This window comes from Oncorhynchus nerka, linkage group LG16 (genome assembly GCF_034236695.1).
Source record: "Oncorhynchus nerka isolate Pitt River linkage group LG16, Oner_Uvic_2.0, whole genome shotgun sequence".
NCBI classification, from domain to species: domain Eukaryota; kingdom Metazoa; phylum Chordata; class Actinopteri; order Salmoniformes; family Salmonidae; genus Oncorhynchus; species Oncorhynchus nerka.
The window spans coordinates 19636238-19645261 of record NC_088411.1 but is presented as its reverse complement, the minus strand read 5'-3'; the positions used below and the strand labels follow the sequence as shown (position 1 = coordinate 19645261).

The 9024-nt window shown below is 41.1% G+C and overlaps 1 protein-coding gene across 1 annotated transcript; it reads left to right on the top strand.

The window, feature by feature from the left end:
* The first annotated feature begins 35 nt into the window (after positions 1-35).
* Positions 36-8978, top strand: LOC115144178 (PHD finger protein 5A). Its single transcript, XM_029685000.2, has 4 exons — positions 36-143; positions 535-558; positions 6741-6907; positions 8793-8978. The coding sequence occupies exons 1-4, from the start codon at positions 92-94 to the stop codon at positions 8880-8882; spliced, it is 333 nt and encodes a 110-aa protein (XP_029540860.1). The 5' UTR covers positions 36-91; the 3' UTR covers positions 8883-8978.
* Positions 8979-9024: the final 46 nt, after the last annotated feature.

Below are 9024 nucleotides of genomic sequence, written 5' to 3'. Positions count from 1 at the left end.
ATAATATGATCCAAAAAAGGAACTAAACCAAAAGAAAGGAAGAAAGGGTCAAAGTTCAACATAGCCATTGCATGCCCTGCGTTCGACGACAATGGCTAAACATCATCCAGATTTGATCTTTTGTAGAAAACAAGCCGGTGTCGGTAAGCTGTTCGTTTTATTTTTACTGCATATGATTGTATTACTACTAACTTCTTGTCAGCAATGATCCGTGCTGTGAATGGGTTATTGCTGTGCTCAATACTTTTGTTGATAGGGGCTAGCTAGCTAAGCTAGTACAGTAACGAGCATGCTAGTAGGAGCAGTTAGCAAATGTTGTTCATTCATTTAGCTAGTTAACGTTACCATAACTTGCTTCTTCGTCAACCCTTTGGCATGCCTTCTAACGTTATAGTTAGCTATATTCAAGCGGAATTGACTCAACTTTATTGATTGCATAACGTTACTCGCGTAGCCAGCTTCATTAAATAATTATTTGTTGGCTAAGTTACTGTACAATCATTTTCAGTAACTGATTTCTGTTTTACTTTTCAGCTATTGGAAGATTGTGCGAGAAATGTAAGTTTCAATATAACGTTTACAACTTTACATTCATGTCTGTCTCAAATAGGGTCATGTCTCGGGGGTTGTTAAGGGCCGCGACGCTCGGTTTTGAACATCGCTTGGGTTTTGAAAGCGTAAGGGCTTTATCTTTCACATTGGCAATAAATAAAATGTTTAATTGATACATTTTTATAGGGTTAGGGTTCCCAAGCGGACACATTTCCATGTTACAGCGCTTGTTTAAGGAAAGCAGATTGAAGACGGTGCACTACCTGTGCTAATTAACGTTAGCTATCTGCGTCTCCGAACACCTGTGTAAATGGAAGACAGGCGCGACAATTATTTTGATTTGATATGAAAGTAGAGGGATTTTTGTTTCTAGAGCGGTATCGCAATTGAGAATCGATTCACGTTTAGATTGAGTATTTGGCTGGTTTGGCTTCCAGAGCCAATTCGCCCTTTAAACAGAACGGTCCTTTCACTAAGGAGTAACGTCAGGCTCATTTAGTCAAATATTGGGCTAAATAAAAACCTTTTCATACATGGTTGGCCGAAGTGGTCAGAAGGTGACTTTTTGGTCCTGATTGCCAATGCATTCAGGAGATACAGGTGCTCAAAGTTGACCCCATTTTACATACCCTACCTAGCTACAGTTTGTTACGCAAGATATGTGACAACTATGTTTCCATACTCGAGGATACAGTTTAGCTGATACAAAACGTTGCCATAGATTTTTAAACTAACTTGCTCCTGGCAATACTTTCATCGTTCTCAAATCGGGAAAGGTTAAATGTCCAGTTGCAGGTGGTTCTACAAAAACCAGAGAACTCAGGAAAATATTAAATCATGTTTTGTACTGCGCGAGGAGGTTCCTCGCCATCTTAATAAGCTTCTAACTTATAGCCTATGTCACTTGTGCAATATGCAAGCACCTGTGCTCCGCACCTCTACTCCGCTGGCCTCTACCGCTCATTAGCCCTTCGGAGTCCCATGCAGGAATAGCTAGACTAGAATAGCTTGCTGGACATTTTTTGGTTTGTTGCATTTCTTATACCAATACACTATTCGAAGAGGGGCGCAAGCTCTTTGTTGCTGAATGTTAAATACAGCAGCCCAATTGAACTCCCTGGTAGATTGAAAGAAGCGTGAACGCGGTAGGGTATAGCAGTTTATTTATTCAGACCCATAACCATTTGATATTTGTCAAGAGAAGTGAAAAAAATCTAAATCTAGTCCTATATTATTATTATTATTATTATTAAAGGATGACATTAGAATGGTGAAGATAAGGACAACTTATTTCATTTAACTGTTGAAAGCGAGGAAGGAATAATAGTGAGAGAAAAAGGTGGGAGGCTAATAACATTTGGAAATCTTATGGAAGGTACAGTGTGTGTGTATATGTATGTATGTATATATATATATATATATATATACATATACGAGTCAGCCTACTAGCTATACAGAGGCCCTATTATTTCAAATTCGTTAGCCTATACTTATAACTTTGTAGGCCGCATGTGCTACACCATAATCACATGTTCTCTTCTGCTTTATCATGGTTTAAACGATGTGTGTAATTCCAGACCATATAAATCAGGAAAGTACAATTCAGTAATGTAACGACCCTGGGTTTATAAGCACGGAAATCGACTCTGCCGCACGAGTATGCTTTTGCACACAGTCGATTGCGCGCCGGACCTCGGGCTCGAAGGTTGAGGGTTCGATACCTGCTCCCTGCTGTTTCCTTACAGTAATAGGTTTCACTCTCAAAGATTTGCCTGCTGGAGCTAGTTTAATTTATTTACCCAAGAGCATCTATAGCTAGCAACATCTATGGGCGTTAATGGTTTTTCTGTCGTGTGTAATGTGCCGATATCATATATGTATTGGATAATGGCACAATCATTTGGGCTTGGGTTCATAAAATGTATTTTATATATGGCGGATCAGGTAGCATCGGGTTTGAATTTTCATGCCTCTTAACGCTCTAATCAAATCCAGACATTTATATGCTTTTGAATAACACTTCTGGCTTTGGCGGGAAATACCGGGTTACCCAATCAGTGAAAGCGTTACAATGTTTATCTCTCGATACGTATGAAGTTTAGTCTAGTGCTGTATGTTACAGTAGCGGTGTGTGGGTAAAATCATTGGAGAGGACAATTCCCCCCCCCCTCCAAAAATAGCCATATTGCAACACAATTATCACAACACATTCATTTGATCTATAACCTGTTAGTTCATATGTCTTGACACCGGGCTATATAGGCCTAAGGCTGAGACAATAACAATAAGAAGACAGTGGCAGAATAAATTAAACCACACATTTGCTTCATTACAAAACCGGTGAGCAACATCTGTCCGGTGAAGTCCACAAAACATATTGCATGTAACAACAATTACATGACCGACAGCATAGTCAAGCAAGGTAATGTTTACAACATTTTTAGACGACAAAACAACCTCCGCTATTCCAGCACCATTTCAACTTCATCTAATATCACCTATATATAGTCTAATACAGTGATAACAAAAACTATTTAGTCCAATCAACGTAAGCTAAATATGACGTGCTGTCCATGGTACTGATTTCTGTGTGTGTGCAAGTACTTGTAGAGAAACGCCAATACCATCCGCTTTCATTTTGCCTAAATGGTCTATGACTCTGTCATATAGTACATGCTTTTAGTTTTTGTTGTCCTGGGCTACCTTGCTAAAATACTTGATTTGCTAGCCTAACTTCCTTTTAATGGGCAATGATGTGCCAGGCAAGCTAGTTAACATTAGCCTACTACATCTAGCTACATGTTGAACTTCCATCCTCTCAGGCCAGGGGCACAATGCATGAATGTATGGTTGGATCAGAATAGCCTTTGTAATCATTGGACAGTATGGAGAATTAAGTAAAGCCACAAGTCCAAATCCCGTTCTCCATCCATGGCTAATTTAGCAATGGGATGATTTTTTAGCTAGCTAGCCACCGGAGAACAACAATACAATGAGATGATTTTTTTATTTTTTTTAATGGGTCAATAATTACGTTTGGCTTGTGATGTTGATTGGTCTGAAGCCAAATTCAAACTGGTTTCCCTTTGTTTGTTTTTTTGGTGCGCCAGGACTATTCACAGCTGAGCTCACTCGGTTTAGCTCAATACTGACTGGCTATTATTTTAGATTTTTGGGGGCAACTGCTCGCTGGCTTCCCCTGCGTTCAATGCTACGGGCGGTAACAATGTCATACTCTTTCTGACCATACAGCATCAAATCAAATGTATTTATATAGCCCTTCGTACATCAGCTGATATCTCAAAGTGCTGTACAGAAACCCAGCCTAAAACCCCAAACAGCAAGCAATGCAGGTGTAGAAGCACGGTGGCTAGGAAAAACTCCCCAGAAAGGCCAAAACCTAGGAAGAAACCTAGAGAGGAACCAGGCTATGAGGGGTGGCCAGTCCTCTTCTGGCTGTGCCGGGTGGAGATTATAACAGAACATGGCCAAGATGTTCAAATGTTCATAAATGACCAGCATGGTCAGATAATAATAATCACAGTAGTTGTCGAAGGTGCAGCAAGTCAGCACCTCAGGAGTAAATGTCAGTTGGCTTTTCATAGCCGATCATTCAGAGTATCTCTACCGCTCTTGCTGTCTCTAGAGAGTTGAAAACAGCAGGTCTGGGACAGGTAGCACATCCGGTGAACAGGTCAGGGTTCCATAACCGCAGGCAGAACAGTTGAAACTGGAGCAGCAGCACGGCCAGGTGGACTGGGGACAGCAATAAGTCATCATGCCAGGTAGTCCTGAGGCATGGTCCTAGGGCTCAGGTCCTCAGAGAGAGAGAAAGAAAGGGAGAATTAGAGGGAGCATACTTAAATTCACACAGGACACCGGATAAGACCGGAGAAGTACTCCAGATATAACAAACTGACCCTAGCCCCCCGACACAAACTACTGCAGCATAAATACAGGAGGGGTAAGGAGACACTGTGGCCCCATCCGAAGATACCCCCGGACAGGGCCAAACAGGAAGGATATAACCCCACCCACTTTGCCAAAGCACAGCCCCCACACCACTAGAGGGATATCTTCAACCACCATCCTGACACAAGGCCGAGTATAGCCCACAGAGATCTCCGCCACGGCACAACCCAAGGGGTGCGCCAGCCCGGACAGGAAGATCACGTCAGTGACTCAACCCACTCAAGTGACGCACCCCTCCTAGGTACGCCATGAAAGAGCACCAGTAAGCCAGTAACTCAGCCCCCGTAATAGGGTTAGAGGCAGAGAATCCCAGTGGAGAGAGGGGAACCAGCAAGGGCGGTTCGTTGCTCCAGAGCCTTTCCGTTCACCTTCACACTCCTGGGCCAGACTACACGCAATCATATGACCCACTGAAGAGATGAGTCTTCAGTAAAGACTTAAAGGTTGAGACAGAGTCTGCGTCTCTCACGTGGGTAGGCAGACCATTCCATAAAAATTGAGCTCTATAGGAGAAAGCCCTGCCTCCAGCTGTTTGCTTAGAAATTCTAGGGACAATTAGGAGGCCTGCGTCTTGTGACCGTAGCGTATGTGTAGGTATGTACGGCAGGACCAAATCAGAAAGATAGGTAGGAGCAAGCTCATGTAATGCTTTGCAGGTTAGCAGTAAAACCTTGAAATCAGCCCTTGCCTGAACAGGAAGCCAGTGTAGGGAGGCTAGCACTGGAGTAATATGATCAAATGTTTTGGTTCTAGTCAGGATTCTAGAAGAAAAAGAAACGCACACCTATTTAGGCGAGGTGCTGGCTAGCGGAGTAGAAAACTTGAAAATAAAAGAGCCGCACAATCTAGGAGCTCAGATGCAAAAATGTCATTACCAACGTTTCGACAGCCAAGCTGTCTTCATCAGGGTATAATCACAAACACTGTGGGATGACTCGTTTATGTAGTGTCAAAAGGCACATGCGTCTGTAATCATGGCCAAGAGTGGCCTAATATCATTGGTTAATTATCAAATATGGCATACAAAGAACAGCATACAAACAACAAATGGATATCATACGATCATAAATTAATTTCCGACTACACAAACAATTACAATGGCAAAGTCACAATAATCACAAGAATGGCTTTGATTGGGATCGATTTCCCTGTTTGTGGGTGTTTGAAGGATCTACATTTATAAGTGCCATTGCATTGAGCACAGCCATTACATTTGTAATTTCCATCCAGTAGGGGCGCAATATATATATATATATATATATATATATATATATATATATATATATATATATACACTACCGTTCAAAAGTTTGGGATCACTTAGAAATGTCCTTGTTTTTGAAAGAAAAGCAGCTTTTTGTCCATTTAAAATAACATCAATTGATAAGAAATACATTTGCCCATCTTAATCTTTTATTTTTATTGGCCAGTCTTCGATATGGCTTTGTCTTTGCACTCTGCCTAGAAGGCTAGCATCCCGGAGTCGCCTTCACTGTTGACGTTGAGACGGTTTTGTGGGTACTATTTAATGAAGCTGCCAGTTGAGGACTTGTGAGGCGTCTGTTTCTCAAACTAAGCACTGTAATGTACTTGTCCTCCTGCTCCGTTGTGCACCGGGGCCTCCCACTCTTTCTATTCTGGTTAAAGACAGTTTGCGCTGTTCTGTGATGGTGGAAGTACTACACAGCGTTGTACGAGATCTTCAGTTTCTTGGCAATTTCTCGCATGGAATAGCCTTAATTTCTTAGAACAAGAATCGACTGACAAGTTTCAGGAGACAGTTCTTTGTTTCTGTTAATTTGGAGCCTGTAATCGAACCCACAAATGCTGATGCTCCAGATACTCAACTAGTCTAAAGAAGGCCAGTTTTATTTCTTCTTTAATCAGAACAACAGTTTTCAGCTGTGCTAACATAATTGCAAATCGGTTTTCTAATGATCAATTAGCCTTTTAAAATGATAAACTTGGATTAGCTAACACAACGTGCCATTGGAACACAGGAGTGGTGGTTGCTGATAATGGGGCTCTGCACCTATATGTATTTTGATCAATTTGATGTTTTATTTTATTGAAAAAGTTGATTTTCTTTCAAAACAAAGCCCTTTCTATGTGACCCCAAACTTTTGAACGGTTATATATTTCAACACTTTGATGGCTTTGTTTATGTGCATGGCTCAGTTCAAAATTGCATTAACACACTCATCCCTCTCTCCCAGGCGATGGAAAGTGTGTGATCTGTGATTCGTATGTGAGGCCGTGCACTCTGGTGCGCATCTGTGACGAATGCAACTACGGGTCGTACCAGGGGCGCTGTGTCATCTGTGGAGGTCCCGGGGTGTCTGATGCCTACTACTGCAAGGAGTGCACCATCCAGGAGAAAGATGTAGGTGTCCTACCCTCCCACCCCTTTCTCACACTCTGATTGTAAAAGGAGTAGGAAGATCTGCACACTGAATGCTCCTGTATAGTTAATATAATCTACATTGGAATAAACTATATGGGATAATTCAACAGTGTGCAGCAGGTACTTCTTTAACTAGCTCAACCTAATTTATTTATTTCTTAGTTCCAGTCTTTTACTTTTAGATTTGTGTGAATTGTTAGATACTACTTCACTGTTGGAGCTAGGAACACAAGCATTTCGCTACACGCGCAATAACATCTGCTAAATATGTGTATGTGACCAATGAAATGTAATTTTATTTCTACTCCTTTCACAACATTTAATGTTGTAAACAATTTATAGATGTCTAAGCAGGAAATTGAAATGAAAGTGGTTCTATAATTTAGAGTAATTTTCAGCAATCCAGTTTATACCCATTGTCTCACGTCAGAGCGCAACGATTCTGTCGGTTGAGGGATGAGCATCGCATATGAGTAATACCACCTGTTAGAAGACAATGGTGTACCATAAATATTAGAGGAAAGGAGAAAGCATTTCCCTTGGAAAGAGATGATAAAGATTCCTGTCTGTCAAAGTGGTCTTGCTTTCTAATAGTGTTGCACAGGTATACAGGCACCAAAACGTCATGATGCAAACATTTTAGAACACCCTAGTACCGTTTCATATGATACTAGCGACTTTTTCTGTCAGACCGATAGAAGAACCTGCTGGCTCCTGTTATACAATGTTTATAAAGTCAGTTGAATTTAAGCAACAGCCACTAGTCTATTGTATGCAGGTTCAATAATATCCACTTCACTTTCATTCACATATCAGTTGTAGCCGCATCCCTACCAGCCCTCACTCATCTGCTTCTCCACGTCCGCTCTTCACACACAGCTATTTCTGTCTGTTTTTTTTTCTTAATTTTCCCCCCACAAATATTATTTATTTGTGATGGCTAGTGGAGATTCAGACCCTGATGAGTCTTCTGTTATTAGATTTGTACATTTTGTTCGATTGGAGCAGCGAGCAATGTTGATACATTGTATAATTTCATTTCCCAAGTGGGCGCAGTGGTCTAAGACGCTGCATCTCAGTGCTAGAGGTGTACCAACAGCCAACTTGGTTCGAATCCAGACTGTATCACAACCGGCCGTGATTGGGAGTCCCATAGGGCGGCGCACAATTGGCCCAGCGTCGTCCGAGTTTGGCCGGTGTAGGCCGTCATTGTAAATAATAACTGACTTGCCTAGTTAAATAAAATGAAACTTTTTTTTCTTTTCACCCCTCTACCAATAACTGCCCTTTGAGGGAAAATGTCCCTCCCTGGTCTTTGTGGTTGAATGTATTTTTGAAATTCACTCTTGGACTGAGGGACCTTACAGATCATTGTGGGGGGGTACAGAGATGAGTTAGTAATTAAAAAGTAATGTAACTATTATTGCACAGTGTGAGTCCATGAAACTTACGGGATTTGTTAAGTGCATTTTTACTCCTGAACTTATTTAGGCTTGCCATGAAAAAGAGGTTGAATACTTATTGACCCAAGACATTTCAGCTTTATTTTGTTTTAATTTGTAAACATAAAAAATAACATAATTCCACTTTGACAGTATGGTGTGTTGGCCAGTGATGACAATCTCAATTTCACTAAATGTTTAATTCCGGCTGTAATGCAACAAAATGTGGAAAAAGTCTAGGGGTGTGAATACTTTCTGGGCTCAGAACATGTTCGGCTGGTCATAAAACCTTCCCAATATGTACTACCCGTTAAGATAATTTTTTTCACACTGAGGTGTCTTGGTTTCTATACTGCCACTCTGGTTTATACCTGCACTAACCATTTGCTACTCTCTCTACACTTCTTGGTTTGACCCTACAGCGAGACGGATGCCCCAAGATTGTGAACCTGGGCAGCTCAAAAACGGACCTGTTTTATGAACGGAAGAAGTATGGCTTCAAGAAGAGGTGAAGACAGGACAGTCCAACATGCTTTGCTTCAGTTTTGTTATTACTTTTCTTTTTGTAAACATGTTTTGACAATACAATAAAGCTTTCTTTTATATTACTGCAATGTATGTATTTCCCTTTAGTTATAGGAGTAATGATCTAGT

Bases quoted from the DNA above. Each gene is read 5' to 3' on its own strand.
- LOC115144178 (XM_029685000.2), top strand. From the start codon at position 92: ATGGCTAAACATCATCCAGATTTGATCTTTTGTAGAAAACAAGCCGGT. The intron at 559-6,740 runs GTAAGTTTCAAT...CCTCTCTCCCAG, and splicing joins TGGAAGATTGTGCGAGAAAT to GCGATGGAAAGTGTGTGATC. The intron at 6,908-8,792 runs GTAGGTGTCCTA...TTGACCCTACAG, and splicing joins GCACCATCCAGGAGAAAGAT to CGAGACGGATGCCCCAAGAT.